Here is a 19032-nt window from a genome sequence, read left to right on the forward strand (position 1 = left end):
GGTCTCCTCTAGGCATGTGTAGAGCCCCTAAGGAGTAGTCCCTGGCAGGCCAAATCTTTTATTCAAATAAGACTCAAATGCGCTGAAATTAAACTCACAGTTTTCTTTCATCTTGAAGGTTACTAAAACTTGGAAAAGAAGCCATAAAGAATTGATCAATCAAACTTTTGACAAGGGTTTCCAATGGCTATATTAATCAATATACCCAAAACCTACCTTATATGGTTAACTACCAAATAATTATTCACTAATACACAATTTACCTAAGGGTTAGTACCAAGGGCTAAAAAACTAGGAATCTGCATATCAATATCAACACCTAGGATACCTAGGGCAATAATGTTAAATGATGATACCTAGGACAAAAAAAGCCAGGTTGTTATTGGGAGTTGGTGCTCATGACAAGAAAACTAGGCCCCTTGATATCAGAAAACTGGATATTAATCCAAAGACCCAGTACCTCAGTGCCTAGATCAATAATCTCAGGAACTGGTACCAGCCACTGCATTTTATGAATATCATAGGAAAATCACCTCTTTGCTAACCTGCTCTGTGATTTCTTCATTAGTAAGGATATATTTTACTAACTAGGTAAGGTTTTGGATGGACTTTACGCCGAATAGCAGGTACAAATCATTAGTAACATCATCAAAGATAGGTGCAAAATGAAGATTACAATTGAAATTCAGAGAGCTACTTGTATATACTGATATACCGGTGTATCATAAGATTTGACATACAATGAACTCAAATACACTGGCACATTTTAAATAACTCAGTGATACTGATATACCTGTATATTTTTATAAACCTCCCATCCCTAATGGATACACCCCTCATAACTATTGACTCTTTGGATGACCACTCACTTCCAGCCTGAGTGTGAATTTTTGCAAACTTGTCTCAGAATACCAGCCCGGGTATCACTAGGCATTTGAAGTGAATTAAATGTATCCATATATCCCTGTACTACCCTTTCTTATTGTTCTTTCTTTCCATCCTTAAGTGTTTCATAAATAATTGAAATTTTCTTCAAACACATCTTCTCCTCCCCAATTCCTTCTCTCTTATTTTCAAAATTCCCTCCATAGACGTGAACCTTTCAATTCTTTTCATTAGACCCTCTTCATATGCAATTATGTTTGAAAAATGAATATAATGACACCATTTTGAACTATGCAAGTAATAGTCGGCCAAAACATGAACTTAATTATTGCACAAGAATATTAAGGTTTTAGAAAACGTAGCTGTTTTCTACAAGTAATGATATCAGCAGAGTTGACAATAAAAGGACCAATGGTAATGGCAATACAACACTAACTCTAGAATGGCAGCTTGCTCAATAGATGGTTGCAAGTAGAAAGGCATGAAGTGACCCGCAGCAGTATGGAGATCTACTGTTTGTAAATGTTACTTGGGAATGCATATCTGGGAACAACAGGGACTGCTTTACACAATCAATCCTTAGTCGAAGCTTTATTGCTCTGGTAAAGAAAACAGTAAAATTCAAGAAATAGGCATGTCTCAGGGAATGGGAAAGCAAGGACATTAACTATGATCAATTCTCTGAGCTCATGCAAAAGGTCTGCTGATGATGAATTATTTATTCATTGAACTAAGCTACTCTCATGAGAAAATGGAATTCATCAGTGGCTAATGATTAATAAAAATTTAATGATATTGATATTATTTGATGGGTGTTCTCTGAATGACAACATCTGAACGATACACCTCATGCCATATAATGCAATGGGAAGTGACATGTAGATTATTTGAACATAATATGCCCTTTATTGACCTGCACACTTAACTGCAAATGCAACAAAATATGAAATGAAAATGTGAGATGAATACATGACCTGCATACAAGACTTCATAAACATTGCCACCAGTGGTAACTAAAAAATTGAATGGTTAATGGATCAACAGGACTACTGAATACCACACACCACAGAAATATATATTATAAGCATGATTTTAGAAAGTCACAAGTATCATAATTTATATGAAGTACAATGGCCTTTTGCAACACCATTGAATCCAAACAATATATTCTTTGATTATCATTTTCATAACTTATATAATAAAAATACCAAAAAATAACCTTGTTTGATTAGAGGAAAGAAAAAGTTTTAATCAAGAAACTATTTTTTCATCAAGATAGCAGATCTTTTGATCATTAAGAAATTATGACTAGGATATGCCTTATTATCATGTCAATCAGCCATGGATTGAGGAATGACCATCTATTATAAAAACAAATTCAAAGAAACTGTAAGAGATACTGCAACAGTAACTTTTTAATGGAGTCATCCAGTAATGTGACTACAATGCAACAATTTCACAGCGTAAAAATCATTTTCCTTCCTGCCCGGCCAGGTGCTTTAGCCAGAGTAGGGATGCCTCGGTAGCTTAACTGGCTAAGACACATAGCCAGATATCAAGGGATTCAGGTTTGAATCCCAGTCAAGGCAAATGATTTTTACACTTAGAAGTTGTTACACTGCAATATGAAAATAGCCCTCATGCCCACTATAACAGATTCAAAATGATGTTTCAACTCATCTGCATCATATAAGTTGGAAATAGTCTGTCCTTCAACAAACACAAGAGATCCCCCATGCAGGATATCAGTAGTATAAGAGATAAGAATGAAGAAAATTCTCTGCACTGCCCACAAATTTTAATTTCAATAATGGAAAATGCTTGTGCCTTAGTTCAAAATATTTATGTCCGCTGGAGTTGGGAAATAACGTAACACAAAAGTGACAGAAACAAGTGGAGAGGGATGGGAAAAAAGTGGATAGTAAAATTGAAGTATGGGTCTACTGAATGATGAGATGAAAGAAAGAATTTTGTATATTCAAGAAAGGGGAGGAAAGGGAATGCATTCCTTGTGATTACATAGCAGATTATGTAAATCTTAAACCCCAAAGCTGCTATTTTTTTTAACTTTCACCGCTTGAGGTACATCTTAAAGGGTTGCTACAGTTCTGAGTACATATGTGAATTTCCCAGACCCGATGAGTTTTTCCATGAAAAAATTCCATTTTTCCAGATTGCAATTAGAGAAAGACTAATTTATCAGACTGAATGTTTGGCACTTCAAAGCTAAAATTCATCGATTATTACCATAACTCTACAGTGCAATCACAATCGTAACATTACATAAGAATGTTCTAACACGCTTGGCTACATCTTTATTTATGATTTCAAAAGTATTTATTCATCTAACTACCACTTTGAGATCATTACACAAATGGTGCCGTATTACGGTTAAGCGTTTAAAATCTGAGAATTTTTTGCTATGCAATGAAAATCCCCAAGTTTTCCAGGGATAATTTTACATTTCCTGGAATTTTCCAGATTTACCAGTCTTGTAGCAACCCTGTATTACCAATGTGTAGACATGCCTGTATCCACTAGCAACATATCCATATGCATAAAAAATGAATGTATTCAATAATTAAGGTAATTTTCACGTCTACTGCCTTTTCTAATTATAGGCTATGACTTCTATATTCTTCATGAGCAGCCCTCGAATTTCCTGACATTCTCATCCCCCATTTAAAATTTTTCACTGATAATTGCCAGCATAATATGAGCAATGCCTTTTTTGATTCAAATAACATCTTTTAACTAGGGAAAAATTTTAATACACCTAATTCAATTGTGGTTAGAAAACAATCAATTTTTTGGCTAGAGACAAAGCTGATTGGATTGAGATTAATATAAAAATAATGAGAGAAAGGACCATTTAGCGTTCAATGATAATAATAGATAAATGTCTAAAAAAATAATTTCATCTATCAAGAAAACTGCTTACTACCTAAGGTGGATGGAGTAACACTAAATGGAATGGATTTAGCCTGACAGTCAAATTTTATAGTTTAAAATAATGGACGGAGGACATTATCACAAACAATTGAAACATTACAAGGACAAAAAATTACAACTTAGTAAAGGCTTTCCTTTTCAAATCAACAGGTAAATACTGTGAAGAAATGATAAGTCAGAGGATAACTTTGGACTAATGTGCATCGATCATTGCACAGTTAAAATTTAGGTTGATTCACTAATCTGAGTATCATTAAAAGCCTACTTATATATGCCAACACACTTCATTACTCACTGTATCATGAATTACACAAAGGTGTCGGCAAGATATATCTACATGCTTTAAAACTTCTTTAAGATTCTCCCAAAATTTGTGGATTTATAATTTCAAACCACACAAGCAGAAAAGCTGTCATATAATGATGTGTAATTAAAATAAATCTCAATTTTTTATTTAAAACTGTACACATAAATCTGAGTTATTCTTTTTTTACAGGGAACACCTCTTCATGTAGTCTAGTCTTCAGCAAGAAAATTTAATTATGACGAATAACATGACTTTGAGACTAGAATAGTATCACATACAAGTGGATGGCTCTGCTAATTTTTTTTTCTTCTATCAATAGGCATGCTCTTTGACAATGTGAGGCTGAATAGATTTGTTGGCACATCATAAGCATCACACACATATTTGAAGGAGAAGCAATCCTCAAGATGTGATGCCATAAGCTTAAATTTTGGGGCAAATAAATAACTCCCTTAAAGACTACCAAGCCCAGCATTGGCACGCACAGTAGTTGCATCCATCCTTGCTTGTCGCAACCATGTTCTGAGGCTTTGGGTGCGCTCTGCTAGGGAAGTAGGACGACTTGGGTTACCTCGACCAATACCAAGATGGTGTTGATTCCTGAACGATTGAAGCTGTTCTGCAAGTGGAGGCCTCATAGATTGTGCATTGGGTCCACTGGGCCAACCCATCGGAGGTGGATTAAGCACTAGCTGCGGAGGACCTGTTGAAGATTATCCCAGAGCTAAGTAAATTATGAAATACATTAACAAGTCATCATTAAAACAGACTTCTAAAAAAATATACACATGAGAATGACTCAGTTTCACTGGTAAACATGACATTTGCTTCAAAAATCCAAAATGCCGCTCAACCTTTTAAGGAATAAGGAAATATGTCAAACAGTTTCCCAATGATACAAATAAGGTGCATCACAAAGCATATCAATTTAGATATGCCTTCATGTTTCAAATGTTTTTCCCTGGAGGAATTTGATAGAGTGTTTCAAATAACAGTTATTCACATCCAGTCTGAAATACATTTATAAAAAAACAATAAAGAAATGCATGCATCTTTCCATTGACTAATCTCGATTTATTACCTTATGTCACTCCAGAAATTGCTACATACACCTATACTCTCACATAAAACACAGGAAAAAATCAACAGTTAGCCACTTAGCAATGAACATGAAGCCACCAGCATCCAAGATGTGAAGTGAACAGAAATTATCTCCTCCAATCATATGATTACAATGAACTACAACTGTTAATGTCAGGCATATTTGTACTCCACCTGAACAGCACCAAATTAATATATTGCCCTTTACTACTCCAAAAAGACAATAAAAAAATGTAAATTCAGTCAAACATCAGCTGAAATCAATGATCCTAAATATTTCTGTTTGTGGCAAGAAAAAATTCTGGAGCACGTGGATCAGGGAAAGCAGGCTTTTCATTACTGCATGATTTTTAAACATGGTCATTAATAAAATAGATAGTGAGCTGAACTGTAGACTAGTGGGAACTGTAAAATAATTCATTAACAATTTATATTTTTCAAATTGAAATGAAACGAAATAATTTTTTTGTAATTCCACAAAAAAGTGCGTGGAATAACAAATTAAATTATTTCATTTCAATATGTTATGCAAATTCCATAAAGTTACACCTGAGACAACAAATTATATTTTTCAATTTTTGAGTCAGTCTTTAGGCATTAGTAACAGGTATTTAACTTTCATTAAAAAAAAAGTCTGAATATCACCAGTTACTACAGGATTATTTTCATGTGTCCAAACTATACTCTTTCAATTAGATGTCACAGATACCACATTCCATCACAGCTGATAGTTTTTGAGCTAATATCTTTTCCACAACCATAACATATTGAGTTTTAAAAGGTTTTTTATGAAGAGTAAATTTCTTTCACAAAGCTACAAATTAAGTAAGATAAGAAGTCCCAGGGTTGATGCAGTGGAAGGAATCCATAATAAAGTAATTCTTCATTATTATTCAGGAGTTAATAAAGTGCAGAGTGACTCTTGTGCTAAATGTTACATCGGTCAGATGGAAAGGATATTTAGCAAGAGAATCAAGGAACATGTGCTGAGCAGCCAAAGAACCCTCTTCCCTTTTGCTGAAACATCCCATTGATACCTAACAAGTACAACTTTGAAGCAAAGGTTCTTCACCATGAAAGAAAAGGTCCCATATTGGACATTCTTGAACAAATGGTAATTGTACAGAATGGCTCAAACTCTATACTTAATGACTATTTGTTTATGAAGATTTCTCCCCTTATTACCATACCTTTCCTGAAGCATTAACTTCTTCCCTTTATTTTCCTACATCATTTGACTCTCCTCTCCTTCCCCCTAGCTTCCCTTCTATTTAACTCCTGGCAGTGGTACTTCTACCTGCAGTTTCCTTCTTCCTCTCATGGTCCCCTGCCTCTTTTACTTCTAACTTCCTCCTCCCATCTCTTCTTAGCTTTCAACAATCCCTCTCTCCACCTCCTTCCCATTCCCTGCCTCATTTAACCATTTTTGCTATACCATTGATTAAATTACCAATTACCATTTGGTAATTATTTGTCCCTATGTCTGGTACCTAAAGATGGTTCTGTGAGTGGAAACGCACGCTGTGCAATTAAGTTTTATTCTGAAGAAAAGTGCTGTATCCACAAATTACTACATGAAGATATTATGCTTAAGAATAATTTTCAATCTTATAGCCCACAAAAAGCTGACACTTGGCAGCATTTTTGAAATATTTTGATTTAAATTACAAAGAATATAAAGAAATTAGAGAAGTGAGAAATTGATTTGCTATTATTTGGGTTGAAAAAAGTCAGAAATATCATTTCATGTTCAATTGCGTTATTTTTGCATTCATTTAATCAATTTAGCAACAATGATATTCATGGACAAGAACTTCATAACAGTATGATAGCCTACGAAAATGAAGGTTCATTGAAAAATCATCCCCATTTTATTATACAGGTAATACCTGTATAACACTGGTAATTTTGGTTTTCTAAGTTATGTTGATTAATAAAATAATCCAATTGATCAAACATTCTAATTATAGATACAACAATAAAACTTGCTCAAATTTATCATTAAATGGCACCATTAGCAGTGGCTTACCCATTTTAATATTACCAAGTCCATGCTGTTTGCTTAGTACTTCCCATATGCTGCGTATTTCAGAGTTGAGTATTTCAAGGCTTTGTGCTATGGCTGAGGACTCCTGGTAATTTCTTGCTTGTCCATCATTTATATTGGTTCTCCCTTGAATATAATTCAAAACAGTTATAAAATATGCCAAATACTGCACAAACAGCAAAAGTATTGGTTATTTTACCACAAAAGAAAATATTACAAGAGAAAAAGGAGACTTTATGAACTGGTAGTCAATTAGAATAACATGGGAAGATACCATTAGAAGTCTCACAGTGAATAAAAATTAATTTAGATGAATAGTAGAGAGAAGGCCATGAGAATCAACATTGGCTATTGACAAAAGGCAGACATAGTATTTTAGCCCATTAGGAAATTTCACATGGGACCAAAGTATAGTCAAATTAAAAGTTTGCAGTTTCTCAATTAAATCAGAAAAAAATAAGAATAATCAAGAGGAGATTGGAGTAAGGGGTTCATTTTAATAGTAAGAGCACATGAAGATATAATAAATACCAGCTGTCTATTTTAGCTATGGTAATAATTAGCCTGCTTGCAATGTAAATTAATCTTTCAATTCTTAAAAATGTAAATAGAAAAAGAGTGTGAATAATATTTATAATTTATAAGCAAAAGAGGCAACTTCCGTAGACAGCTTTAAAGTATACCCCATTTATTTAAATGTTTAGAACGATAATTCTTTACAATGAGTGAATAAAACATTGACAGTCTTTCACCTGATGATAATATTGGAGTTCTAATCAACATACGAGGGCGATTCGAAAAGTAAGGTCTCCTATTTTTTTTTCATGAAAAATCAAATTTATTCTCAACTTTGCGTGCATCATTGGAAAGGTTGAGCATTTAGTTATTTTTCTACATAGCCGCCTTGACGATCTATTACTTTTAGCATCCTTGTAAGCAGCTTTTTAATACCGGCATAGTAACTTTCTCCCACCACATTGCAATGCCAACAGAAGGACAGAAAATCAAGTCAGACAAGGAAGTGCATGAAGTAGTCATCAGTACTATACTCCTAAGTGCTAACAAATATAACACAAAAAATCCTTAGACCTCCTACTTCATATTACAATAACTCATTCCTTAATTTTGCATACTTTCCACCTCCCTCCATTCCATCAAAAATTAATTATTTTTCCCCACATACCTCTACATTTCAATGATTTTCTCTCAAATACCATCTCCAACATTCAATTGACTCTCAGTATCTCTTGCATTCACTTGTCCAGCCTTCTTTGAATTTTTCCCAACAACCTTCTCTCTTCCCCTACCATGCCTAAAACTTAATGATTTCTTTTTGATGTATTCCACTTTTTTCCATTTTTTTCCACACCCACATCTCATAGGCCTCCAATCTACGCAAACCCTCTTGCCTCAATAAACTTCACATTAAACATTTTTCCAGTCTTTCCATTGTATCTTTAAGACTTTAATAGCCAATGCTGATATAATAACCACTAGAATTATGAGACCCTTTTAGCACAACCTGACTAATCATTAGTGCCTTAGGATAGTCTAGGCAACATCATCACGATGTCACCAAGTGAACTATGAAAGAAAACTGTTGGAGTCATCGAAGCTAAATAAAAACAAACCATGTACCAGGATATCCAAGGTAACATCAAATTTAAAAATGCATCAAAATGTAATCCACTACACCAAAGACAGTCACAGGAGTCATGAAATCATATTTAAACATAAAGAGTCCCAACCCACTATTCTTAAAAAAAAAAGGAGTTACTCATTAATAGACAACCTGTAGTTTCTGTGCCCAGTTCAGTGCTACTGAAACCTGAGCTCCCACTGTGTGATGACAAATCACTGAGGGTAGCATCTGTTCCTCCTGCAGAGGTCCTCTCAATGTGGGGTGGAATAGCACTGGTCCTCTTTGCATGTTCTTCCCCAACCTGAGCATTATTTTCAGCCGCTGCTGCTGCACAGGCTGAGGCAAGGGAAGCCCTCTGAAGGGATTGCTCCAAGTGGCGGAGACGGATAATCTTCTCCCCTAAAAGGCTTTTGGTTCGATGGAGACTTACTTCCATGTCTGTAAGCTCTCGCTCTTCCTAAAATAGTAAGAACCCATAAATAAGGATGTCACAGTATATGAATACACGAAAATACATGATTTATATTCCAATTCCTAACTGATTCTACAACAGTACAGAGGTATACAAAGTAGAACTAATATGATACAGAACTCTGTTTTATGAGTAATATTTTGCAAGATATTAAATAGCAACTAATCCACTAATCCAACTCTGTAATATCATAATCTATTAAAGGTAACAAATAAAGCAAAATAAAATTGAATTAAACACATTTCTTATTTACTACATCAGTTAACACACATTAATAATTTGAATATGGCAGGTATAACTAAGCTAAGGAGAGAAACAATAGGTATAGTATCAAAAAAACCATTGTAAATTTTCCATTGAAAACATTTTCATAATCTTATTACTACTGATATATTCACACAAAACTTTCATGTGGGGATAAATTTGATATATTTCATCCAGAATATTTATTTATGCAAACATGTGTTTACTTCACTCAATTGGGTATATTAAAACTCCATAGGGCAACAACAATAAAACAAAGATTATTTACTGATCATGCATTGGATCTTACCATTTTGGGCATTGAATATCATAGTTACACACAAGCATATTGCCCACAATATTGCCTTTTTCTGGATAAGCATGGCAAAAAGATGACTAAAAATACCAAATAAGCAAATTGAATCCCATAATTTGAAGAAACTTTTTTTTCCATGGAATTTCATTTTAACTGTTACAATCTCTAAAAATAATAAGAATATACTATTTAATGAATTTCACAATCATTTCATTCAGAATTCTACAACTACTTAGTGTTCAAATGTTAGATTACAATATTAAAAACTTCACTAGGAGTGGAAAAAGATTTTGGACTTAAATAAACTCTAAGCTATGACCCAATAAATATATTGCAGTTATGCATGGGAATGATGCAAACAACTTCATGTTGCATGACATACCATAAAATACTCAGCCATCACCAAAAGAGATATCTGACCTTAAATGGACAAAATTTATCGTTATCTATTACATTTTCTTTTATGTTTTAATGATCCTTTTATGTATAAAATAAGTTTGTCAACACAAAAAATGTTCCTGGCCACCAGATATAATAAAAAGCTCTCAAAAAGATAGCAGTGATCACCTTCACTAGGGCAGCATTAAGAAACACATTTTCAACATTTTAATCGGACCAATATTAAGAGGAAGCAAAAATGTAGCACATTTAGACATAAAATTCCCTGGTTAAAAAAATTGGCTCATGTTCTTCTGCCATAGAAATATGTAATGATAATTAGTACAAAATTCCATTATTCAAGATTTTGAGCTTCACAAACAAGACATGCAAATGCAACACACAGGCACATTTATGTATTTTGAAAGTACCAGAATACTGCATTTTACTCATAAACCAGACAGAATCAGATCAATGAAAAATTATAAATAAATGAAGACATGCTACCATAAGTTTTGATTTTAGATTCAGAGCAAACTGCAGGGCCAACTACTATTTATCTAGTCAACACATCAATCACCATTGAACATTTCATTTTAGAAATATATGCTTACATTTATAAGTACCCTTATTCATCCTTGAGTCTTTTTATTAAAAATGATTGTTGTACACTTCCAATGTTGTCCTAAACCGATGAAGTTTTCTCAGGTCTTCCACTGGATCAGGGGTTCCATATTGGCCGAAGTTTCGATGTTCGACTCATACATCGTCCAAAGGGTAGATGAGTGCCACTCTGCATTTTGCTGTCTTATACACATGAACCCATGGGTCAGATGACTCATGATTGGTTGGTGGTGGAGGAGCCTCCCAGTTGGTTGCCATGGCGTTGTGTTGTGCTCCTCCTTTTTCTAACCTCTCGAGTCACCTGACCCATGAGCTCATGTATATAAGACAGCCAAATGGAGAGTGGCACTCATCTGCCCTGAGGACGATGCATGAGTTGAGCAGCAAAATGTCGGCCAATATGGAACCCCTGACACGGTGGAAGACCCAAGAAAACTTCATCAAGCAACAACGCCGGGTAAGCACAAGATCTTACATGCCCTAAACTGCCTTGTTACAAAGATCAGGAAGTTGTAAAAACTTTTAATTTTAGGGTATGTGAAATTATGTACTGGATTGCATGTTCTATATTTTTAGTGCATTACATATTAAAAACCTATACCATAATGACAATAGAAATACCTTCAAAACAATATATATTATATCATATGTATATACTGTAATAATTGTACTTGTTTTTCTGCTTGGGAATAATGTGATTTACATCCCATTGACGTGTTTTATGAACCTGTCATTTCAATACGTATTCTCAATCCTGTACACTGTGTCTGCTGGACAAATAGATATATTATTATTATAGCATGCTCACGAACCCAGATATGACATTTCAATCTAGCAGTACATCATTTTGATGGTAATGGGAACCTCATGCAAGTGAAATTGGCAACAATTAACTAACCTTTCCAATTGAATTGTGCAATATTTCCATTTGTGTTTTAGGATTTTGTTGATGGATCTGAAGTTGGTCCTGGTGCTGCTTTTGACGCAACTCTCTTTGTCGTCTTTGGAATGATTGACGTTGTTGACGGAGAAATTCCTTGGCTCGTCGGACTGAGTCACGCTCCAAATGTATACGATGACGAAAGAATTCTAATTCTGAGCTACCAAATTGACCTGAAAATGAGATGCAAAAACAAATATACAAGGGACACAACTATACAAGTAGACATGATTGCTTAAAAATTATCATCAGCATAGGATTCAGATGTCTTCTTCAAGATGTTAATAGATCAATAACTAGGATGGGAAACCTCTCAACCTTAAGGTTGACACTGAGCTCTGAGGGCAATTAATGAACTAAATCTTAAAACACTTGATTCCTTATCCAAATCCTTGAAATCAACTCAAAGATGAGGTGGAAGAGAGTAATGGTTATATATAAACACTAGCGATTCCCAAGCAGCAATACATTTAGCTCAGACATCTACTGTCAATTCTGTTAGACTCCAATTACTGATTTGCAGAATTTGTCTCATATTTTGCAATTCACAAATATTCAAGAAAAATACAATGCACTATAATTAAATATCTCTCACAAATTTTTATGTTTTAGGCAGCTGAAGGTGAGGCAAATTAAGGTTTTACCTTAGCCCTATAATAGTAGCAGCACATAATGACAAATTTACATACAAGAAAGTATTTAAAGGTAATTGAAAGTGCCACAACAATTACATATAATATAGTGATGTGCAAACTTTATTTATTTTTTATAAATCTCAATCTAACTCTTCCTCTTCATGAAAAAAACTATATCTCAGTTGCTTAATGTTTAACAAACACACTAAGTACATAATAATCATGACACACATACATAATTGATATATTGGTAAGATCCAGATGATGCATCAAACTGCAGCAATGAAATGCAACACTTTATCAAAGTGAATGGACTAACTTATATTAAAAGCATACATTATCTTCATACAAACTTGAGCCCAGAGGTTATAGTAAAAATTTAGATCCCTAGCTGCACTCACCTGAGTCAGAAAAGGGATACCGCAAGTACATGTCAGTGTGAGTAGTCACAGGGAATAGGTCCTCTAAATCCTCTAGTTTCTTTAATTGTTTCCTTAAGTTTTCCATGGGAGACATGTCTCGCCCCTTGCACAACCTGGAAGTAGACGATGACTTCAGTCTAAACTGCTTTCTTTTCCTGGGCTCAAATCCAGCTGGACGTGGAGGTCTTTCTGTGCCACTTGATGAGGCTGTCCCACCAGTATGAGAGTCCTCAGGTGGTGAAGTGATGCTACTGCTCAGGTCTCCCGCACCTGGCCCAGCTGGACTCAAAGGACTGGAAGGCATGGCTTTGGGCGTAGCTGGCGGGCGGAGACCATTTTCAGTGCCACCACTCAACACCTCTTCCCCCACATCGCTGCCAGGATCTGGGGGATCGATGCTGGGAAACAACACTTTTTCTTTTGTCGGTGTGGGGCCAACAGTCACGATGCACACATCCTGCTTGCGGTTACTGGTGATGCTCTTGATGATACCATTAGGGGTTGCCTCCTGGGACAGCGACGTAGGGGCCAGAGAGTTGTCACCCTTGGGCCCCATTCGCTGGGAAGTTGACCTATCTGTCTCTGACCCTGTGCCCCCCTTCCCATTCTCACCCACCTTCTTTGCTGCCCTCTTCTCTGCATTTGCCTTCGCCTCACTTTTCATCTTAATGTATTTCTCCTTCAGGGTCCGGTACTTGTCCTCAAGAATTCTCTTCTCACACCGGAGTTTCTCAAAAACCCTGTCGTCGGGCTTAGCTGCTCTTGTTTCCTCCAGCATCCTCTTGCCATCCCTCAGCTTCAGGGAGAGCAGCTCCACTTGGCGTTGCAGCTGCTCGCACTTTGAGTTCTCCTGTTCTATCTTGGCCATCTCCTGTTTTGCTTGCTTCTCCTGCTCCTCGAGATACCTGTTCCTCCTATCAATGAGCTCCCTTAGTTTCTTCACCTCAGTTTCATGGTCACTGTTTAATCTCTCTTTAAGTTTGGCCAGATTTTCTTGCTGCTCCCTCCTCATATTTTCCTCCTGCGTGAAAACAGAAGGTCTTTGTGTGAGATAAGAAATGAAGATAATCAGATGTTAAAATAGAAAGCTTTGAATCAGTAATTAATCTATACACGGTGGTAAAATCACAGTGTTCATGTTTTATTCAATTCTGCGGAGTGAAACTAAATTGAACATATGCCTGATTCCACCAAATATTCACGAATTATCAAACACTTGACTGGCATTCATTCCTTATCATGAAAATGCATTGGTATCAATAATTAGAATTAAGTGACTAGTTTTACAGGCATTTTTTTATACTTCAACAGAAGTTTAATCAAGGATTACCATTTACTGTCAAACATTAAAAATGACAAAATCAGGAAAGAAGATAGTTCATTTCCATAGCATTACCAGTAGCATGGGTACTACCAATTGTAAGCATGCATGAAAAATTTTTAATATGTTAAGACTTTACCAGAAATCTTTTATTTTAGAATTTACAAGTGTTTGCATTTCACAGACTACCTAGGCCTACATGCAGGCCATTACGAACTGGAATCAAGGGAAAAAGTTTTTACTTGATAAATAGGTCCATCATCACTTTTTTGAGATGGACCTTGTGATGCTACACAAAGATGAACTTTAGATTTATTGACACCCAACAGATCGAATTTGTGGAAAACAACTCTTTAAAAGAGTTATATACCTAAAAAGAATGTGAATACCAAAACTATTTGAGTCACTGCACATCAGCAGTAAAAATTTCAACCTTGTTCACACTAGCATCATTTTAACCTTAACTGGACTGGTTCACACTTTCTCTGTAATAATCTAGAAGTTCAGATTTTGAAATATTTGAGGAAATTTTGGTGTTTCTTGATGAAACCTTAAATCTAAGATATGTGAATCATACTTAACAGTATACAACAACAGTGGCTCATACTTAAACATAATTAACAGTAACTCATTTCAATTGGAAAAATGAAATAATTATAGAGCACAAATGGGTAAGTAAATTTTCCAAAATGTCTCACTAGAAAAATGGCCATTATTATTATTAAAAATACACATGTGCTGATAGACATTGTCAGGTGGCACACAAGTCCCAAATAATTGCAAAAGATAGTACATAAAACCAGACTTCAAAACACAAATCTCTTTAACAAAATAAGTGAATCCCCATCCCATTTACAGCCATTAATCAGCAAGAAAAAAAAAGATAAATTAAAAATAAAATTAAGCTATTACATATAATACATTACACCACACATCAATCAAATTATTACATATATGCCTCACATCTATTCTTAAAAGTATACACTCTGTTGGGAAAGGGCTCGAATATTTTTGCAGGTAAGGTGTTCCACTCAACAATTGTTCTATTTAGAAAAGAAAATTTTTTTTTATTTGTTCTCTGTGCCCGGCATTTTACCTTAAATTTGTGATCATTTCTGCCTATAAAATTTGGCTTCCCCTGGCTACTGTCTTCTTAGGCAAGGGTCTTGCTCAAAAAAACTTTCAAACAGACGTGATTGCAGAATGCATGGGGTTTATTCAAGAACTATCTGAAACTGAGTCTCAACAATAATCAAATTTTATTGTGACAACTTTATGTACACATACTTGAGATTTGTTGAGGCTGTGATGCCATAAACTTGCTACTAATGGGGTTTGATATATTCAAGCTCTTCCTAAATAAGTTACAAAGAAACATTTTAGTAGATAAGAGGGCTATATTCAGTTAGAGGCTACAGTTAATATGAAAATTCCAAACAGAGGTAGCATTCTAAATGGAGAAAGAGAAAAGCATGCACTAACATTTGAGCATTATTTCAGAATATATAACTACCAAAAAATGTGTGAGAGATACAGCACCCAAAATGAATTCGATTATTTTTGAAATCATATACCAGTGAAAAATGTTTAACCATATAGTTAAGGACATATTGCAGATGGTGCTCATGTAAATTTATTCACATAATTATCCCTATGAGTGAAGTAATTTGGCCACATTCCAAGCCAACAGCAAAAAATTAAACTAATAATTCTACCCATATTAAATGAGTTGGTAATTTTCCACAGACTTCTCCAATACAGTCCGTAGAAAATTACAAACTCCTATAATATGGACATCAAACAATTCCAGAAAGTGAAGCCTGAAAGTGTGAAGTATATAGTAATGTTTCTCACTGAATATGGGACCACCCATAATAAATTCATTCTCGAATAGAAATTTAATTCTCATACTTGGGGTTAACATAAATCAAAGTAAGTATTGCATTGACCATACTTATATTACCTCTAACTTGAAGTCCATCAAAAGGATCTCCATTTTGTTATTGTGTTCCTCCTGTAACTTAGAGACTACAGTAGTGTGTTCAGCATTGAGTTTCTGTTTTTGATTCTCTAAATTTTCTGCGATTTCCTTTTTCAAGCTTTCTAGAGCTGAGTTAGTGTCCTTCACCTTATTCAATTCCAATAACTCTAGTTTCTTCTGTTCTTCCAGAGACTTTTTCCTTTCTCTTTCAATTTCTTCCATTTCCTGAAATATTATAAAAAGTTAAAATTAACATTTCATTGGAATAATAATTTAATTCATAATAAAAGTTTCACAAATCTAATAAATTTGCACTGACAAGATAAAAGGTAAAATAACAATATTACCTCAACAAAACCAAGAATTTCTATCATTCTAGAGCATGGAAATGAATGTCTTTCTGGCAGTGATAAGTTTCATGATTAGTCTCAGAGAGGGAGGGAGAGAGAGTATTGTAAAACCGTATCTTTTATCTATTAACATAAGGTATTAATTAATTAAGTGCATGATATTTTGGCCTTTAACCAAAAAAATGAAGCTCATCACTTTTAAAAGCATCATAAACCTCATTTAATACTTCTAAAAGGAAGCAGAAGCCAATATATAACCCAAAGGAAAACATTGGTGACAATATCTTACCAAGATGCCTATTCAGTGCCCAAAAGATACATTTCTAATTTTTTAAATGGTGGAAAAATCAAATTTTTTTCATATTAATGATATGGACATGGAAATTATAAAATGTCTTTCTAAGCTACCCAGATTGAAAGCTATTTCTTAATTGTTTCAAAATTTAATAGAATTTCAATCACATTTATGTACCAAGTCATTTTGCTGGTGCAATTCTGAGGTGAGGTGCTGTTAACTAATTAATGCATAAGATTAGTTGGTTATGGTAGTTAAGTTGGCAATTCATCAATAGCCTAATCAAACATCATGGGTTAGAATTCACCTTAGGTATGGATGTTGTCTTGGGGTTATTGGTAATTGTTTCCTAAGTTTAGTGATTATTATGAATAGTAAAAAATAAAAAATACACCTCATTGATATTAATATGTTGTATCAACGGCCAAAGAGGATTCATTTCATTGTATGAGAAATATATGAAAGCCAAGGTATATGTGTAAAACTATTTCACAGAAAATATTCTAACACACTGCTATAAATACAACATACTTATATCACCATAAAAATTACATACAAACCAAACACATTGAACTCATTATTATATCTTTTTACATGTATTTTCAAAAATTTCAGAAATAATTTTACAAGAAACTGAAAGGCAAATGGTAATCAATAAATTTGAAAAAGGAATACAACTGGGCATTTTCCCATTATCATTTGGACCACAAATATGAAGAAAAAAGTAAAACTAAACCAACAACCAACTTTTCAATAAAAGATTACCTTTTTAAATTCATTTTCTATGGTTTTCAGCCTAGTCTTGGATTCGATTGACAGCTGTTCCTTGAGAGTTTCAACTTCCTTGGAGGCTTGCTCACTCATTTCTTCTCTAAGACTTTGCAATCTTTGATCCAATTCACTTTTGTTAGATTCCTTTTCATTAGAAATTATTTCCTCCAATTCCAAAGAAAATGATTTCTTCAACTTTTCTTGCTCTATTTCTAAGTTTTTCAGATGCTCTGCTTTCAGAGTTTCCAACTCTTCCTCCAATTTTTTTAATGACTGATTAAAAGAGTCTCTCACTTCCTTCTTGCGATCCTCTTCCTCCTTCTTGAGGGACTCTTCAAATGTGTCCAATCTCTTTTTCATCTCAAGGGTGAGAGTCAGTTTGTGATTTTCTTCTTCCACCAACAATTCATGCTTGATTTTCTGCAAGACTCGAGCCTGTAAATAAGAGCTCCATCATTAATCACAAATGCACATATTCACATCCATAATGCATGCCTTTATTGGGAGTTCTATGCTTATCAGGGAAGAAGAGATAAATACTGGATAACCTTATCTACAGGGTCTATGTCAAAAATAAGTAGAATAAATCTGAGCAAAAATACTTTTGTAGATCAAAGTACAAATTACTAAAAATCGTCAAAATAGCATCCTTGTACATTGACACACTGATGCCAGTGCTTCTGCCAGGTTCAGTATGCTTCCTAGATGGTATCGATGGGAACCTAGTTTGGGCACCTTGTCATGGCCTCTTTGACGCTATTCAGCTTTCCAAAATGGTTGCCTTCCAAGCCTCTTATTATTCTAGGGAAGGAAAATAAGTCTGGTGGTGCCACATCAGCAGTGTAGGGTGGCTGGGGAATCATTGTCACCTTGTGCTAGGCCCAGTACTCAGTCTCGAGGAAGGCGGTGTGGGATGGTGTGTTGTGGGGTAGCCTCAAGTTGGCAAAATTCTCCTTCCTGACATGTTGCACTCTTTTCCGAAGCCTTTCGAGGATTTGCATGTAAAACTTATGGTTGAATGTCAGTCCCTGAGGCACAAACTCTTTGTGAATAATGCCTTTTCAGTTGAAAAAGAATTTACTTTTGAGTCTACATATTATAGGGACAGACCCTGCACATGGTTAGCACCCAAAAGTGTATTTGAGAAGGCACCAATGGGAAGTATTGAGGAAAGTTAAAACATTTTATGGGACTGATGTAATCAGGAAGCTTGAGTTTCATTTTTCCATTTTGAACCAAAAAGGAGTCCTTAAATCTATTATTTCTGGCATCCATTTTTTCTAATTTCATACATGCATGCAGCCTGGCTGGAAGATATCAGTTTTGTTACAAATATCTGAATGAACTTCA

The 19032-nt window shown here is 34.8% G+C and overlaps 1 protein-coding gene across 2 annotated transcripts in view; it reads right to left on the minus strand.

Annotated features, from left to right (window-relative positions):
- Positions 1 to 2112: 2112 nt before the first annotated feature.
- Positions 2113 to 19032, minus strand: part of LOC139688318 (centrosomal protein of 164 kDa-like) — a 62321-nt gene continuing 45401 nt past the window's right edge. For both annotated transcript variants that reach the window (XM_071585816.1, XM_071585815.1), the window contains exons 11-17: positions 17677 to 18117; positions 16249 to 16491; positions 12944 to 13985; positions 11866 to 12080; positions 9085 to 9391; positions 7275 to 7418; positions 2113 to 4847 (exon numbers count right to left, since the gene is read on the minus strand). In XM_071585816.1, the coding sequence (XP_071441917.1) occupies positions 4597 to 4847; positions 7275 to 7418; positions 9085 to 9391; positions 11866 to 12080; positions 12944 to 13985; positions 16249 to 16491; positions 17677 to 18117 (2643 nt within the window). In that variant the 3' untranslated portion in view covers positions 2113 to 4596. The remainder of the gene's footprint in view (positions 4848 to 7274; positions 7419 to 9084; positions 9392 to 11865; positions 12081 to 12943; positions 13986 to 16248; positions 16492 to 17676; positions 18118 to 19032) is intronic.

This window comes from Hetaerina americana, unplaced genomic scaffold, assembly GCF_022747635.1.
Source record: "Hetaerina americana unplaced genomic scaffold, ioHetAmer1.1.p SCAF_2, whole genome shotgun sequence".
NCBI lineage: Eukaryota > Metazoa > Arthropoda > Insecta > Odonata > Calopterygidae > Hetaerina > Hetaerina americana.